This window comes from Saccopteryx bilineata, chromosome 10 (genome assembly GCF_036850765.1).
Source record: "Saccopteryx bilineata isolate mSacBil1 chromosome 10, mSacBil1_pri_phased_curated, whole genome shotgun sequence".
NCBI lineage: Eukaryota > Metazoa > Chordata > Mammalia > Chiroptera > Emballonuridae > Saccopteryx > Saccopteryx bilineata.
In genome coordinates, this window is record NC_089499.1 from 20,567,835 (window position 1) to 20,587,472 (window position 19,638).

Sequence of the window (19,638 nt, forward strand, 5' to 3'; positions counted from 1 at the left end):
CTGTACCTCTCTGAGCCACTTTCTGTAAGACAGAGCCAGACTTACTTCAATAGAAACAGCTGTCGGAGGCACAGGCGTGTACTGGGGAATGTAGGTCCCTTGCATAGGAGCAGCAGCAGTCATATACTAGAGGGAATCAAAGAAAAAGGCCGGTGAACTTGGGATTGCAACCAACGAGAAAAGCAGACATCACACGAGATATGTGGCCCATGGCCAGTGCATGAGTAAAGTTAAACTCTACTTTGACCAAAAATAAGGCAGTTCCTATCAGCATAGAATGACCTCTTCTTACTGATTCATTATAATGGCCGCCCACTTCCACAACATCAGTCCAAGTTAATTCACCTTCATTCACTCACTTGGAAAATAGTCTAAGTCTATATCAGATCTCAAATATTTCACTGTCATGTCTAAAACATAAACCCCATGAGGGCTGGGATGATGTCTTCTTTTTTCTCTATTTTATTGCTGGCATCTATCACGTAGTAGGTTCTCAACAAATTATTTGTTGAATGAATGAATCATAATGTTAATAATAATTTCTGGTCTAAACAAAATAGAGGACTAATGCAAGAAATACTTATGTGGCAACATTCAGAGTTGGCAAATGTCATCCGTGTGTCATTTTCTCATCACTATTTTATATATAAAAAGATAGTGTTGAAGATAATGTTGAAGGATCCTTTGTTCCCCTCCCCATCCCATTCTCATGTCACAGTCAAGATTTCCTTTTCAGCTCCTTAAATTCCCTAAATATTTTTCATCCAAATAAACAATGAAACATTGAAATAATTTTTTCACTAAGTTGTAGCACTCAGTAGTATATGTATTGGGCACGACATGTATTTTTGCAATGAAGATAGGGAGTCCTTATTAATATAAATAATGTATGCTCAAAATGACATGCTCACCTAACATAAAGTATTACCCATATTCCCCTTTTTAATACATATTTTATCCCCCCCCCACCCTGCAAATTCAAAGCTCTACTCTTTGAGAATGGAATTTTCTATAGAATCCACTATATTTCTGAGTTTCTAAACTTGGTGAGATTCACAGAACTTTAGGACCAGAATCGTCTACTGGAGACAAGGTGTCTCAATTCACAAAGGTTAGAGAAATCACATTTAGGGAAAATAACAAGCCTGTGAGTATTTATTCTCCTAAATTTGCTGAGTTCAAAAATTAAGGCCATGCATAAATATGCAAAACTTAAATTACTATGTTTTACATAACTTGGTTCTTTCACTATCTAAGGGCCATGATGATTTAGAATCAAGGGACTATCTAAAAAGGAGACTAGCTCATCAGTTGTTGTTTAATATTTATGGAGAATTATAGCAGTAAAGCAATTCTGGAATAAATGTCTCTTCATTGTAAACTAAGTACTGTCCTACTGTATTTATTTGCTAAAAATAGAGACAGCCTTGATGAAACAGCTCCAAATCAAACAAACCGAGCTGTTCTCTGTATTCTAGTTGTTACTAATGACAACTGAGTGCAATGCATATCCTGTATTAAACAGCCTTGTAACTTGGACAAAGAAGGATTGTTTGAAAAGACCTGGTGATATTAATAATTTAGCATTATATTTGAAAATTATTAGATATTTCCGTGTCCCGTCCTTTGTGATCTTATAATGCTCATTACTCTTCCTTTCAAATGTTCAGACTATTATCTCCTTGAAGGCACGGGCCAAGTGTTTCTTGTCTCTGCATCTTATATAACACACCAAATGCCTGATTCTCAGTAAGTTATTGCTCAACGGCTGAATATAAGGATACGAGCAGAAAGCCTTCCCATTCCAAATAAAAATTTTGCATGCCTCTTACTCATTGGTAATTCTGAGCTCAGTACAGATATTAATTTCACCAACCCCATAATGTGTTTATATAATGCTTAAGTAAACACTTTACCTAACTCATTGTCCTGGTACCCTTAAGCAGATAATAATAACTCAGGTATCTGATTGCATCCACTTTTTAAAATAAAAACAGAACTCTGGAGTCATGTTTCAGCAAATACTATTTTACATCTAGATACCTATGGCAGGTGTTTGCCTTACCAACCAAACTGTTTTAGAAAGCACGTCGGGAGATACTTATTGTCCCCTGACTGTTTCAGACAGATGGCTTGACTGTGTTATACAGGTTTTAAATATCTTTCAACTTAGTTTATCCTAGAATATATATTTTCTAGAGGTGCTAGTACAAGTGAAAAGAAAAAAAGCTTTCTGTGTTTTAACACATTTGAGCAATGCTGCCTAATATATTCTTTTCTTTGATATTGACATATAATAAAAAAAAAACTCTTGAGAAATCATATTTTACAGAAGCCTAGGTAAAGGTGATTAAACCAGCATTTCCAAAACTCTTTCTGGTAGCACCTAATAATTTTGCTTAGAACTAGTGCTCTAAAGAATACCTTTTGGGAAATGCTTTTTAAATTGAATCTCAAAAATCTTGGTAGATTTGAAGCAAGTGGAAATACGTTTTTACCAACTATGAATTTATCTAAGCACGGAGTTGAGACATTTGTGGCACATATTCTACCCTTTGAAGTATAATTTTCTAAGAGTTATAATACACAATTAAAAGGATAATCCGTCATGGATTCGGGTCTTTTCTATTCCAGAGTTAGTAATTCCAAACTTGCCCCTAGACCTAATAAGTGCGCATGTGCGTAAGACAATGACGTCACTGGCACCCATCAGTAGGATTGGCCTCTGATCCAGCTCTGCTTCCACTGTCCGCATCTCTAAGGAGGTGGTTCTGTGAACTAGATGTCGGAACGTGGCCCGAGGCCATAGAGAGCAATCTCTCCAGGTTCACAGGACAATTCACCTCAGTTTTTAGACCTCTCATTCCAAACTAGAGTTCCCAGGCAGTGCAGTTAATGGAAAGCATAGTCTGTAGTTCTTAGCTCAGCTTCTTCTAATGACTCTGAGCTCTTCCAAACCTCAACTGTGTTTTATTCAGTAAAACTGAATCTATAAATCTTCATGCCTCCCAAGATAACTCAGTGACGTGTGAACATGAACTAAACTGAACTCCTTATGTTATAAATTCATACTCATCTTCTGCTTAGAAAAGTGCTGTGTGCTAGGCAGGATGGTTCACCCATTTTACACATTGACAAACTGAGATCTACATATAGCCGGAATCAAATCTAGTTCTTCTAAACTGTCATTCAGCACACTTTCCAGCCCATTTTATTACCTTTGAAATTAAGCAAATAAGGTCTTAGGAGCTTCCTTTTGATTATCTCCATGGAATATAGATATTGTTTATTTTAATTAATGGGTTTTAATAACTATTTCTGACTAAGAAATATAGGATTATATGCCTATGATTAATGTTTTTATTTCCATACATTTTTAAATCTTACTTATACTCAGAATATCTTATTTTCTTCTAGGAGGGCTACCCCATATGCTTAATTTATTTTATTGCTGAACTTGCTTTTCTGTTGTTATTCTGAAGAGAACCAGTAGAGACTTTATAGTATAAATGAGATCATCTCAAGTTTAATGTTATGTGTGTATATATCTTTTAATAATAATAAAAAAAGCACTACTTTCAGGGTTTTTTTTCTTCTGTCAAGAAAAAACTAATAGGGCTTGAGAATTTCATCTGAAAATTAGGAATAGCCACTTATTTCAAACTAGTTGACACTATGGAATTTTATACCCTTTAAGACTATTAACTCTGGATAAATTTTTACAATAAAACTCTTCTGTAGTAGACATATGTTTTGTAGGATAAAAGCCTCAAGAAGTGATAGCCTTGTTAAAATTAGGAGCAAGTGCTTACAGGAAGTGGCTACAGCTATGTGTAAGATCAACCCTCAGCCTTGATTAACAAGTGACAAACAATCCTGAATTTTATTTTTTTTTTGCAAGCACACAGCTTGATTTCCTTAAGGGACAAACTATAATCAGACTTAATAATCTAGGCTGCACCAAAAATTACCTAGATCTGGGTGCCTCAGGAGCTGCTTTCCTTTTATCCAGCTAGCAACTGACATAGGACCAAGAGGAGAAGAACCTGTGATATAAACATATCTGCCCCTTTGACTTGATAAATTCCCTTAGATTGTGATTAAAATCATCACAGGAATGGCATACATCCTTAAAGCTAATTTTCTTCTTGGGTATTTCTCAAAAGCTGTAAAAAGAAGTCTGCCATAGTTCTCTGATGAGTAGAGAGTATTTTGCATTTTTTTATATGACAGGAGCATTACAATGAGATAATAACGATACAATGAATAAATCCATACAATATTTCCGTGTACTATCAAGCACAAAGTTTGACATGAATGGATAAATTTTATTTTTTGGTAAACAGTTTGATGATTTTTACATATTCTGAAAGCACCAGATTTGCACATGTAGGCAGGAGACCTGGAAAGCCCCTTTCAAGCCCGCAGACTAAATTCCAGACTCCATCACTTGCTCCAAGAAGTCTAGACACTGCCTCACCAAGAGAATTATACAAAGAGAAGGGGAAAAATGGTGAAACCAGGGAGAAATTGTGTGTTTGCCTATTTCAGTTAGGACAAACTGTTTCTGTTACTGGGCATCACTGATTATTTTTCAGTTAACAAAGACAGAAAACTGAAATTTTTAGCTTTGGACTTACTTTCTCTTCCCCTACCAAACAAATCAAGAATGTTTTAGATATTTTTGGTGAGAAAACATTTTTTGATTATTTATAGTGCAAATGAGTGGCAAGAAAGATCCTACTTTTTCATTTTTAGAATTTCCTAAAATAATTTTTCAAACTTGCTCATTTGAGTTCTCATTATACTACTTAGATTTTAAATTGGTGTTTCCAGTGCGTGCTATAAAATTCATAAATCTGTTAACAAATTTCAGCAAGGAAACTTGTCCAGGCCCTAGCAGACCCAGAAAGTCAATGGGAAGGATATAGGCACACTATAAAATGCACCTCAGAAAAGAAGTTGAGTAGAGAAAGCAGTAACTGTGGTAGCCGGTGCTAACAGTGTGCAGTATGAATTACTTTTAAGACCATCTAGTACAAAGTTTCTTCTAATAAAGGAAGTTTGAGGGTAGAGGGAACAGCTGAGTTATGATGCATCAGGGGTGGGCGAGGGGCTGAGGGAGAGGCACCGTGTCTCTTAGACAGAGGTATTCTGCAGTTTTGAGGGCATATTTTTTTTGAATTTGTAAAATTGTACTGTATAATCTCATTTGGGGAGCAATCCTTGAATTTGGGATGGCAAATTTGTATCATTTTGCATGCTTGCTTTGACTAAGTAGTAATAGCTGCCTGGAGTGTAATTCTTAGAATGCTTTCTTGGTCTTCATGTCACTCAATGAATGAGAAATTATTTCCACAGAGGAAGAGAGATGGAGAGATTCTCCTTAAAAGGAGAGAATGCACACAAGGGTGCATATAAGGATGGACTCCTACCTGAACCTGTATTGCTCAGTTTCTCCTATAATCCTTTCCACTTTTGTCCATGAATTAGACAGGAAAATTAAGTGGGGTCTCCATCCAGAATAATAATAGTATATGTTTTCATGGAAATATTTCAGGAAAATTATTATTTCAGGAAAATAATATTTCAGGAAAATTAAGTGGGCTCTTCATCTAGAATAGTAATAGTGTATGCTTTTGTGATGTTTTATGTGATTATTAGTTTATAAAGTAGACTATTTACTCTTTAAGATGCTAATATAGAAATCACACAATAGACAGCCATGAATAATGAAAATAGCTGTCCCTGGAGAGTAGGTGGTAGTGACTACAGATAGCAACATTTATTTCACACACCAGGAGTACAAACACTGGAAGAGAAAAGAAGGCCAGTTAGTGGACTTGATAGAAATGGAAGCTCCAAATTCTTAGGAGTATGTAGCCTACATTATTCCATCCAGCTCCTCAGTATAGTACTGAACATAACCCACAGAGAGACATGTATTAAATTATTAAACCAAAAATACAGATTGTTGTTGTATTCTGGGCTGGGGGCCATTTGTTGTGGCATACAGTAATGAGAGTAACTCTTGAAGGTTGTTTTCAGCTTAGAAATTCAAGAAACTTCATTCCCTGTGAGCAGTAACCACCCCCATGTGATCACAGGCTATGGAGGCCTTGAATTTCGTAGAGAAAGCAATTTTCATGAATGTACTGGAGTAAAAAATAAAAAGCCCATCATGTTTCGAGCATGTTTATAGATCATTGTGGTAGCAATGCAAATAAAAGATAACACTATGGAAATATAGCTGATTAAGGAATTATGTTTTATAATGTGAACTAGAAACAACTCTATATATACATTATAAATTCTCTATCTCCTCATTTTGTGTGTGTGTGTGTGTGTGTGTGTGTGTGTCATGGGTAACATAAAACCTAGAAAAAAATGGGACAGAGGAGAGATCCAGTAAACCACAAACACAACTCAGGAAATAAAGATAAATGAGATAAAAATGGAAAACTAATTGTACACCAGATTTCAGAATGTAGACAACTATGAAAGCATATTTACACTGAAGTAGTGGAAATGAAAGACTCATTGATTTTAATAGAGAATGGAAAGTAAGAAAATAGAAAAGATAATAATAGGATATTATGAACAACTTTATGCCTATAAATTTGACAACTTATATTAAATAGATAAATTTGTTGAATAGCACAGTTTAACAAAACTGACACACAAAAATAGAAAATTTGAATAGTTATTTTTCTACTAAAGAAATTGAGTTAATAATCCAACACCTTTCATAATAAAATCTTCAATTTCAATTGGCTTTTTGGGTGAGTTTTCCAAACATTTAAGAAATAAATAATACCAGTCTTATATAAACTCTTCCAGAAAATAATACAAAAGGAACATTTCCCAATTCATTTTCCAAAGTTAGCATACTCTTTATACCAAAAAATAGGGACATTACAAGAAGGAAAGTTACAGCCCAATATTGCTCATAAACATTTATACAAATTTCCTAAATTTACTTCAGGATTAAAAAGTAGGTTTAGCACTTAGAAATAAGTCAACATAATTCACTACATTGACAGAAAAAAGAAGAAAATTATATGTTTATTTCAAAAGATTCAGGGGCCCTGGCTGGTTGGCTCAGAGGTAGAGCATTGGCCCAGCATGTGGATGTCCCAGGTTTGATTCCCAGTCAGAGCACACAGGAGAAGAGACCTTCTGTTTCTCCACCCCGTTCTCTCTCCCTTTTCGCTTTCTTTCTCTCTTCCCCTCCCGCAGCCATGGCTTGATTGGTTTGAGCACATGGGCCTTGGTGTTCAGGATGGCTCTGTGGAGCCTCCACCTCAGGTGCTAAAAATAGCTTGGGTGCAAGCATGGCCCCAGATGGGCAGATCAACATGGGTTGCTTGGGTGGATCTCAGTGGGAGCACATGCTGAAGTCTGTCTCACTATCTTCCCTCTTTTCACTTGGAAAAAAAAAAGATTCAGAAATATCTTTGATAAAATATAATACCTATAGATTAGAAAATGTCTCAGGAATATATGGAAACTAAGAATAGAAGGCTATATACCAAAAAAATGTAGCTAACATCACAGTTAATGGTGATGTATGGCACACTTTCTTTTTGAACTTTGGAATGAGATAAAAAGTCTATTATCATTTCTTCTATTTTTGTTTTGGAGGTTCTAGACCAGGGGTCCCCAAACTTTTTACACAGGGGGCCAGTTCACTGTTCCTAAGACCACTGGAGGGCCGCCACATACAGTGCTCCTCTCACTGACCACCAATGAAAGAGGTGCCCCTTCCAGAAGTGAGGTGGGGGGCCAGATAAATGGCCTCAGGGGGCCGCATGTGGCCCATGGGTCATAGTTTGGGGATGCCTGTTCTAGACAGTAAAATAAGAAAAAAAAGAAAAATAAAGGCATAAAAATTAAGAAACTCATTATTCACAGGTGACATGACTAATATATACAGTCCAAATAATATATTTAAAAAATTGTTAGAATTAATAAGGAGACCCTGGCTGGTTGGCTCACTGGTAGAGCTATATAGCCCAGTGTGTTGAAGTCCTGGGTTTGATTCCCAGTCAGGGCACACAGGAGAAGCAGCCATCTGCTTCTCCACCCCCCCCCCCCATCTTCCCCTCCAGCAGCCATGGCTTGAATGAGCAAGTTGGCCCCAGGCACTGAGGATGGCTCCATGGCCTTGCCTCAGGCACTAAAGTAGCCTGGTTGCCAAGCAAAGGAGCAGCAACCCCAGATGGTCAAAACATCAGGCTTTCTGGTGGATCCTAGTTGGAGTACACGTGGAAGTCTATCTCTGTCTCCCCTCCTCTCACTTCATTTAAAAAGAAAAAAAGAATTAATAAGGAAATTTAGCAAGGAGCTGGATACAAGTCAATAATAATTATATTTACATATATCAGCAGAAATTATAAATGAAATATGAAGTACTGTATGAAAGCATCAAAAATATCAAATGCCTAGAAATAACTCAGAAAAGGCATGAAAATTTTTGAACTGAAGATTAAAATGCATTGATGAGAGAAATTAAATAAAACTTAAATAAATGTAGAGATATATTATACTCATGGACTATTAGATTCCATATTGTAAAAATGTTAATTATTCTAAAAAAAAATCTACACATTCAATGCAATTCCAATTGAAACCCAAACAAATTTTTTTTCCAATTTTTTTAAAGACTTTATTTATTCATTTTAGACAGGAGAGCGAGAGAGAGAGAAAGAGAATGAGAGAGAGAGAGAGAGAGAGAGAGAGAGAGAGAAGGGAGTAGCAGGAAGCATCAACTCCCATATGTGCCTTGACCAGGCAAGCCCAGGGTTTTGAACCGGTGACCTCAGCATTCCAGGTCGACGCTTTATCCACTGCGCCACCACAGGTCAGGCCAAACAAATTTTTTGATAGAAAGCAACAAACTTACTTCATAATGGATATGGAAATAGAAGGAACCTAAAACATCCAAGACAATTTCGGGAAAAATAAAACAAAGATAGAGTATACATGCTACCAGATATTAAGATGTACTAAAAAGTCGTGGTAATTAAGATAGTGGTATTGTTGCAGGACAGAAAAATAGACGAATGGAACAAAACAGAGAAACCAGGAACAAATATCATACATATATGCCAAATGACTTATGAATGTCACTGTAATTCAATATGGAAAAGAATGAACTTTTCAATAAATGATGCTGACCCAGCTGGGTAATTTTTATATAAAAAGAGATACTAATTCTAACCTCCTACCATATTAATTAGTGATAGATAATAGATATAAATATAAATATGGCTTTTTGAAGAAAATAGGAGAAAGGCTTCAAGATACTGGGACAAGCAAAGGTTTATTAAACATGACTCAAAAAGAACTAATCCTTAAAGAAAAAATTGAGAATTGGGCTTCATTAAAATTAAAAACTTCTAATGAGGGAAGACATTTATATACTGTACATATATCTGACAGACAAAGCCTCTGTCTGGAATGTATTTTCTAACTCCAAACATCAGGACAAAAATCGCAATTTTAAAAAATGAGTTTGTGTGATCTGTTAATACACACAATAACGTCACTGAATCTCTAGAGAAGTGTACTGAGAAAGAAACATTCCAAAAGTTTATATACTATATGATTCCATGCAGATAACATTTTTTTTACATGAAATATTTTTACAAGAGGAAAACAGAGTAGTGGTTGTCAGGGATTAGGGATGAGGGTAGACACTTTTTAAAAGAAAGTATCTAAAATTTACATGGCCAATATGCTTATGAAACATACCCTCACTCATTGGTCATCAGGGTAATACAAATGATCAGTATGATGATATAACACTACACTCCTACCAGGATGGCAAAAATGGAAAGGATTGACAATATCAAGTGTTGGGCAGGATGCAGAGAGGAAGCACTCCCATACACTGCTAGAGGAGTGTAAGTTTGTACATCCACTCTGTAAATCCGTGTGGCAGTACCAAAGAAGCAGAACATTTGCAGAGCCTATCACCAAGCAATCCCACTCCTAGGTATGTGAATGACAGAAATTCTTTCAAATACATACCAAGAAATACGTAAAAGATATTAGAGCATCATTATTTATAATTGTTCCAAGCTGAAAATAACCTACATGTCCATCAACAGTAGAATTAATAAATTCTGATATATTTACATCATATAATAATATAAACCAGTGGTTTTCAATTTTATTATACTTGTGCACTGGTAAAAATAGAATTATTTCAGGTACCTTCAAGGCAGAAATCACCCTGAGGATATAAAGATTAGATTAAGATCATTGGGTCAATAATATTCATAGAGCATCAGGGTTCTTAATTTTATTTCAGACCCGCACAAAATTTCTGGCAGACTGGTCTATGGATGGCTGTTGAAAACAGTGATAAACAATTTTTAAAAAGTTGCTCTACAAAATGGATGAATCTTAGAGAAATAATGTTGAATTAAAAAAAACCCCAACAAGTCTTCATACTATTTGATTCTACTTATTTAAAACTTAGAAACAAAACACATCTATAGTTTAGAGGTCAGGGTGGTGGCACTTTTGTGCAGTTATTAAAAGAGTGGGGCCCAAGAGAGGCCTCTGTAAGAATAAGACCTTTTATATCTCGATCTGGGTCAGGGGGTTGGGAACCTATGGCTCACGAGCCAGATGTGACTCTTTTATGGCTGCATCTGGCTCACAGACAAATCTTTAATAAAAAAAATAATAATAACGTTAAAAATATAAAACATTATGATGTATTACAATCCATTCATTTCCTACCGCTCATGTTCATGGTTGTGGGTGGCTGGAGCCAATCACAGCTGTCCTCTGGGACAACATCAAATTTTTATTGGATAATGCATAATGTACACAGGTTGTTGTATGGCTCTCACGGAATTACATTTTAAGATATGTGGCGTTCATGGCTCTCTCAGCCAAAAAGGCTCCCGACCCCTGATCTAGGTGGTAGATACACAAATGTTTACACTTTGTAAAACTTACTGAGCTGTAAACTTATGCATTGTGCACTCTTCTGTATACATGTTATTCTTCTAAAAAGGTTTACAAAAAAAGAGAAAAAGACCAACAGAGAAAAGAAAATGTTGACCTTAGATGAAAACAAGGACAATTTATCACTTAAACAGGATGGATTGAATGGATTCAGATGTGAAAAGTTTGGGAAATGTGTCAGGTACCTAAGTTCCCTGCTCCTTTTTCTATTTTTGAGGCTAGAGATGAGGTGACAGTGAGACCTGGTGAGGTTGGGAGAAGGTTTGAAATGTTGCCTTGGACAGTGAGGAGCAAGTGGACCGGAGTTATGCAGTACGATCTCTAGGCAGTGCTGAGGGCCCATTGGAGCTGTGTGGTCACAAGATTAATGTGGCACTCATCAGCACTGATGGCATGTTTTGCTCTAGCAGCCTTCAGCTGTTCAAAGGAAGAGCAGAGTGAGAATTGGATGCAAGAGGACCAAAGTTTTACCAGGACAGTATGACAGACTGAGAGTGAGCTAAGGGAAGAGAAGGTCCATAAAAAATAGTGACTACAATCCTCTACTATGAGGTCTAAGCTAGGCATGTGTATGAGCCAATGAAGGGAAAACGGACACTGACAAAGTGGTAGGTTATAAACAGATAGGCAGGCTTAGAGGTGTCAAAGAAGTATGGCCACAGGCATCATTAAAGAAGTATGTAGAGGACGGGAGGGGTAATCAGAGAATAGCATATCTAAAACTGAACTATTGTTTTAAATTCAGATTTGGAGCTGGTATATATTATTCACTATTGGGAGTGCCCTTAAAATGTAGTTTGAAGGAGTTCAGTTTCTACAAGAGTCATCAAGCATCTTCTCACTTAATATGTTTGTTTCTCAGTCAAGAGGCTTTCAGACATAAAACTTGACCCATACAATAAGTTGAAATATTCATGCTAGAGATTGATCCAAGATGGGTGGGAAGCACTTGGAGGTGAAGAGAGAGGAAGAAGGGTGAAGACAGAATGATAAAGTAACATTCTAAACAAGGAGAAAGAATAGGAAACAACCACAAATTAGAAACTACAAATATAGGGCTTGAAGAGAAAAATATTTCTAGGAATAGTACCTATTTAGGGGGAAAAAGATGTAAATGGAATTACTATATATGAGCATATATAACTTTGGCAATACAAAACCATAATGAAGCTGTTTCTACCCACAGGCAGATACCATCCTTGTCTCCAAGGATATGAATGAAGAGTTCAAAGTTTAAAAAAAAAAAAAAGAGTTAAGGGCAAAATGATAGAAAAAAAAGATGGGAAGGAAATAGACTTTCTGGTGCCAGAGCCCAGATTCCACCTTGGCCATAAGAAGAGTTGAATAGTTTGTTTGATGACAACTGTCAAACAAGAAAGAGATAAAGGATGTTATCTCGGGCTAAATTTCAACTCACTCCCACTGAGTTCCTAGAAGAATTGTGACTTCCATTTGCCTGCACACCATAAAGAGCACCTCCTTCATCCTTTCCTTTCTAAGTGCTTTTGCTTTTCCACTGTGTTCCAACCTCTTTCTACCAACATACAACACACACCCAAAAGCCATCTCTCAAATCAAGTCCAAATGCCAAATTCCTTCTTGAAGCGTTGCTTTAATTCTTGATTTAGAAATGATAACTTTCTCCTATGATATTCATCAGCTCTCAATCTGTATCTGTCACAGGAAAACCACGAAAGCTCCTACAGGGACCATGTCTGATTCATCATGGCTGTCATTTAATGTACACTTGTTGAATGGATGAATGAATGAATGAATAATTGAGCAATCTGGATGAAAAACTCAAGCTATATAGTTCATAGGAGCTATACTATTATTGTTCAGGGAAGAGCACAGAAATCCCAATTTTTTTTTTTTTTTTTTGTTCTGTTGCCTGTGAAGGTTAATTTCATGTGGCCACTTGACTGGGCTAAAGATGCATTGTTTATGGTTGTGTCCTTGAGGGTTTTCTCCTCAAGAAATTAGCATTTGAATTGGCAGATTGAGTATAGAAGGTCCCCTTCTGCAATGGAAGTGGGCATCATCCAATCTACTGAGGGCTTAATTTGAACTAAAAGTGAAGGAAGACTGAATTTTCTCTCTCTTCTTGAGTTGGGATGCTCATTTTCTCCTGCCCTCAGATCAAAGCTCCTAATTCTCAGGCATTGAGACCCCAGGACTTATACCAGTTGTCCCCCAATTCTCAGGCCTCAAACTGGGTGCTACACCACTGGCTTCCCTGGTTGTCAGATCTTTGGAGTTGAGCTTGATTTCCATCACCAGGTTCTCCTGTTCTTCAGCTTGCAGATAGCAGATGAAGGGACTTCTCAGCTTCCATATTGCATGAGCTAATTCTTATAATAAATCTCCTCTTATAAGTATATGTCTCTCTTTCTCCATATATACACTGCTCACAAAAATTAGGAGACCAGGGAATGTGCAGATACTCCAGTACTTTCAGCCTTTTGTATAGTGCATTTTCACCAATGAAATAAAAGTTGGTTTTGCATCTCATTTGCATAATCTAACAACTTTCTTTGACTTGTCACTTGCTTTGCTGATGTTCTTGTTTAATAAAAAAAATCAAATGCTTTTTTTATCACTTCATATTCACTTTGAAATATACTCTAATTTTTGTGAGCAGTATACATATCTTCTGCTAGTGGTTCTGTTTCTTTGGAGAACCCTGACAATGCCAATGCCATAAGTAAATTAGTGAAAAACTATGATTTGGTTTGATATTTATTTGGAAGCACATTATGGCATAATTTAAAGCTAAGAACAATTATTATTGAGGGAAGAAATGAGGCTTTCCTATACTCACCAGAATTGTTTGATAGAAAATGTCTGACACTTGTGAAGATTCCTGGTTAGTGCTTTCAAATATTGGGACTTTTAAGTTAGTTAGAAAAGTCATAGGTTCATTCAGGAATTCAAACTGCAAGAATCACTTCAAGCCTGGGTGACAACATCTTACCTGTATTAATCAAGAATTTGGTAAATGAATGGAAAAAACATTTTTGCAAGGAGGACATCAAAAACTGAGGGAGAATAGCTAAGAAAGTAGGTTTCTCTCTCTCTCTCTCTCTCTCTCTTTTGATTGCTTAGTTAGGGCTGGGATGAAAGAAACAAAATTAAAATTAAGAGAAAAAGACTGAACTGAAAAAAATATATATATCCTATATTCTGCATGTATTTGAGAAGAAATTGGATCCAATTACAAAACAATTTAAAGTTTTTAGAAAATCCAACTGCATCAGGAATAAAAAGAGTTAGGAAGGCAAATGTAGAAGTAACATCTTTCATCACAGGAAAAGAATACTATCATTGTTAGAGGTTGTGGAGTGCATGTTGAGAACTATTCTAAAGGTGAGGCTGAATGCCAGAATTAATTAATTTGTAAGCTGGGGATCAGGAAACAGAAGGAATTCACATCTGATAGCCTTCATTTTCTCAGAAAATGGTGGCAAGTTCATTGCCCAAGAGTGTTGCTGCAGTATTGTGACTCTGGTATTAAGGAGACAGGAGTTAGAGGCAAGAAGAGACTAATGACAAAATGCCATATTGAACGTGCAGGTCGGCAAGCAGAACAGACAACAGCAAAACGAAGGGGAAGAGATAGCATCCTTGAACATTGTCATCATTAAAAGAGGAAGGAATTTGTACAGTTCTAGAAGAGGCAATGGTGATATAGAAGACTGGCAACACCTTCTTCCAGCAACGTTGGTCACAGGAATAAGTGACGTCTCCATTCAAGAGGGTGGTTGAGAAAGGATATATTCTTAAGACAAACCAGACCTTCAGTAAGACATGAGGAAGAAAGAACATTTTTATGCAGAGCATAAGAACATAGAGAAGTTTTAAAAAGTTCTTCCAGAGGGATGCACAGGAAAAGATATCATGTGAGGTTACTAGTAAATGAATGATCCATTGGGAAAGCAGTATGGTGTGTCTTGGGAATTAATGAAAGTAGAGGCCCCAACCAGACTGACTTAGGATGGTGATTCAGGAGATGAGGATAAAGGGCCTGTTAGCATCATCTCCAAGTTCCAAGCAGGCCAGCTGAGACCTCAGATGCTTTCATAAGCCTGATGTAGAAATGCCTGTAAGTAATGCTACAACTATTACTTGTTGGGTCTATAAATAGTCTTTCTTCTTTTTTCCCTCAGCTGCTCATTTTTAGAGGCCATTTACTCTTGAGAATTAAGACACAGACTTCACATTTGAATTTAAGTTCTATCTAAACCTAAGCAGCTGTTTCCTCTATGGAACTGTGTACCAAATGAATAAATCTTAAAAAATACTCATTAGAAACCACCTTCGGCATTATTATTCCTGACTCATTAGCGCTTTCACAATTTCTGAAAGGACAGGGAGAAGAGACATCTAGTAATAACTTTCCTTATTTTTTTGGTATTGATTAGAAAATCTTTTCTAAAAGATATCCAACCCTTCCATCCATCAAATCATCTAGTGGCACAACTATACTTGTTTTATTCTGGTTTTGTTTCTTATTTTTTATTTATATTGTTGTTTCTGGGTTTTTGTTTTTTTTAATAAATTTATTTTATTTATTCATTTTAGAGAGGAGAGAGAGAGAGAGAGAAGAGACAGGGGGGAGGAGCTGGAAGCATCAACTCCCATATGTGCCTTGACCAGGGAAGCCCAGGGTTTCAAACCGGCGACCTTAGCATTTCCAGGTCAACACTTTATCCACTGTGCCACCACGGGTCAGGTCGTTTCTGGGTTTTTTGAGTACATTAATTATTTTTAAGACATTAACATAATAACTTGGTATTTTTTTGTAATCTTTTAATATAACAGATAAATACCCTTATTTTATAAGTGCATTTTGTTGTTTTATTTTCTGGCATCCACAAGCTTGACCATAAACTGATTTGAGGTTGACTGACAGAATGTCATGTTAGTTTGAAGAACATTTAAAAAATAAATTAGTCTAACAATATGGTTCAAATTTAATGAATTAATGATGAAGATAATAATGTTCATGATAAATATTCACATATTCTGAAGCAATAAAAAATGAAAACCTCATTGTTTGGAAAGGGTTGTTGATACATATCATAAAAGGATTTCTCAATTTGCATTGGCATAAGAATATACAAGTATCAATATATTCCTGCTTCCCACCCCCTACAATTATTACCTAATAATGGAGTTTTAGCAGTATTTTTTTTAATTTAAGATTTTCAAGGCAATGTGAAATGAAATTCAAGTCTGTAGAATAATAGCATCAGTCAGCAAAACTAAGAAAATATGGCTACATTGATTAGTTTAGCATGATGATTAAGAAAAGAAATATTTTTGATCTGCAAACCTCACTTCTTTTGCTGTAAAATGAAATCGTATAGTTACACTTTAAATGATTTTTTAAAAGAACTATTAGTAAAATAATGCATAAAAAATAATGCATTAACAACAGGGCTGGTTATATATTAAGAATCTAAGATAAGAAATATTATTATTATTATTATTATTGGTTTTGTTCTTGTTTGTATTATTAGGATTAGACAAGAATTTCCTTTGAATAGTTTTGCAGGATCAGAAATCAGCTTAGGCAGGAATTATTCATTTAATTTCTCTTAGAAATTGTACTGATGGCAGTTGGGGTGAACAGTAGGACGCTAAAGGCACGGGAGATGGACACTTAACCTACATGAAGAGATAGTTACAAACCAGGGAAATGGGAGGAGCTTGTGTTTCTGAGGAATGAGAGAGAGGAAGACTAGAAGGAGCAAGAGGGAAGGGGGAAGAGAGAAATGCCTATGGGAGATATGAGCCTAAACATAAGGAAGGGATGACTGGTGAAATCCCACTGTGGGGAAACCGCCATTGGGCACCTCAAGCCCAGAGATGCATCTTTATATTCAACTGACAACATGAAAATGTTCATTATGTTTCCATTACTGAACACACCCCAAGTCTTTGTTAATTTTACTCTGTAAAAAAAAAAATTATGTGGGGAAACTGGAAAGGGGGTAAATTTCATATCTGAATCAATGAACTGTGGACGAGAGAGAGAGCAGACAGAGGTCATTTTAATGCCTTCAAAAACTTAAAGCTGAGGACTTACAATGGGCATAGAATTGGAGGTTCCAGCCAATCTTATCTGATTTCAAAATGTTGGGGGACCCAGGGCTCTGCTGCATTTTTAAGCAAATAAAGCAAAATGGAGTACAATGAACTCCAAAGGGCTGAAAAGTTACCACAAATGTTCACACTTCCCATCCACTGAAAAAATGAGAAATAAAGGGTTTGATAATTAAGAGAATCATGTAAGGAGTAGTTCCAAAAGGAAATAAAGCAAATGGATACAAAATGTAAGCAAAATGACCAGAAATGCACTTTCCTGGGTAGTGGCAGAGAGAACGTAAGGGAGCCAAAGTCAAATCAAAATCAAAATCAATACAGATATTGCATTCCTCTTAATTTCTATCTCCTGAGTTTCCTTGGCTTGGTCCTCCTAGTCATCTGTCCTTTCTTCTTTATCCTAGAGGACTTTAGTTTCTTCTTAGGGCCTGGGTATAACCCTTCACTAATTCACAGGCTACTGTGGACACTTGTTTCCTAGAACATTGACCATAGATTTTCTTTTGGAGTTTGACCTTGTTTTATATTTTTCTTTTGACCAAAGGAATTGTTTTCCCCATATAGCATTCAAAAATATTTATGAGCACCAACCATGTTTAAGATGTTATGAGTCTTATAAAGGGAGAAACAAATTAATCTCCTCCTTAATGCATTGCATGCATACTAATAGAAAATAAAAATATACATTTAAATTTCTTTAGAAATATATTTAATTCTTATCTAAAGGATATTTAAAATAAAAGGTTTAAAGGAGGAATGAGTGACAAAACTGTGACTTAAGTTCACAAATAAAATTTCATCAAAAGTTATAATTGTGGGCCTGACCAGGCGGTGGCGCAGTGAATAGAGCATCAGACTGGGATGTGGAAGACCCAAGTTCGAGACCCTGAGGTCGCTAGTTTGAGCGCGGACTCATATGGTTTGAGCAAAAGCTCACTAGCTTGGATCCAAGGTCGCTAGCTCAAGCAAGGGGTTACTCGGTCTGCTGAAGGCCCGAGATCAAGGCACATATGAGAAAGCAATCAATGAACAACTAAGATGTCACAATGAAAAACTGATGATTGATGCTTCTCATCTCTCTCCATTCTGTCTGTCTGTCCCTATCTATCCCTCTCTCTGACTCTCTCTCTCTCTCTGACTCTCTCTCTGTCTCTGTAAAAAAAAAAAAAAAGTTATAATTGTGGATTCTAGAGAAGAGGATATAAAGAGTGATGACCAGGGGATATGTGCAATGAACTTTTTTTTCTTACACACTTGGTATTTATTTCTCCTTCTTAACATTAACCCGTATTTCATTGAATACTAGATAGAGTTCATGCCCGCACTTTTCTGCTATCAGATCACTCCACTTTCTGACCTGATCGGATTTCCCATACTTTCTCCTGTTAACAAATGTGAATTTCTCCAGGTACCATTAACCTCATTTGTTCTGTTGATTTGGTAGCCTTATTTTATTTTACTTTTTAACCTAAATCTCATAGAGTGTTTGTGACCCAAGTATTTTATTTGTATCACATACTCTGCATACTTTCTGAACTCTTATGGTGAACTCAACAACTTATTGTAAATATCAAATGGTACATGAGCATGAAGCGAAATCTATATATAACCAGGTCTTTAATAAGCATTACAGGAAAAGACTTTAAGAACAGGGAAGTAAACAGAAATAAAAATACATCTCCCCCCAAATTGGAAACAATTGTGAAGGGTACAGTTGATAAGAAAATAGTCTGCACAATAAATTTTTTTTTCCAATTCTACTATACAGGAGTCTTTCTGTAAACACTGGAAAAAAGAGAGGGTGGTAAATTTGGGGGGGGGGGAACTGTGGGGAAAGAAGGGGAGGAGGAGAGAGAACAGTACAACTGTTCTCATTAGCAGTGAGATACAATGAGCCTGTAGACGTGAATGTCAACCTGACTGTGAAATGGGGACTCAGTCAAAGCTTTGTTTCTAGCTTTATATATTTTAGAAATACAAACAGTGAATAATCAGGATTAGATGCTGCCAGTTACAGAAAACAGCCTTAATATCCAATGATAGTATGATCCTCTTAGCTGTTCTTAACACCAGGAGAAAATAAAAAGGGCCAATTTAGTTAGTGTCCTAAATACTAGAGGTTCATAGGAATGTGCTAAGGAGATGGATGCTTGCTGATGTGGTGGGATCACTTCTTTATCTCTATCTATATATCTACATATACTTATGTGAGCCTTGACTCTTTTTTTTTTTTTTTTGTACTTTTCTGAAGCTGGAAATGGGGAGACAGTCAGACTCCCGCACGCGCCCGACCAGGATCCACCCGGCACGCCCACCAGGGGTGCGATGCTCTGCCCATCCAGGGCGTCGCTCTGTCGCGACCAGAGCCATTCTAGCGCCTGAGGCAGAGGCCACGGAGCCATCTCCAGCACCCGGGCCATCTTTGCTCCAGTGGAGCCTTGGCTGCGGGAGGGGAAGAGACAGACAGAGAGGAAGGAGAGGGGGATGGGTGGAGAAGCAGATGGGCGCTTCTTCTGTGTCCCCTGGCCGGGAATCGAACCCGGG

General features: G+C 36.7%; 1 protein-coding gene across 7 annotated transcripts in view; it reads right to left on the bottom strand.

The window, feature by feature from the left end:
• The window catches only part of RBMS3 (RNA binding motif single stranded interacting protein 3), a 698,310-nt gene that overhangs the window by 19,015 nt on the left and 659,657 nt on the right, over positions 1–19,638 (bottom strand). For all 7 annotated transcript variants that reach the window (XM_066245086.1, XM_066245089.1, XM_066245084.1 and 4 more), the window contains one exon: positions 46–126. In XM_066245086.1, coding sequence (XP_066101183.1) covers positions 46–126 — 81 coding nt within the window. The remainder of the gene's footprint in view (positions 1–45; positions 127–19,638) is intronic.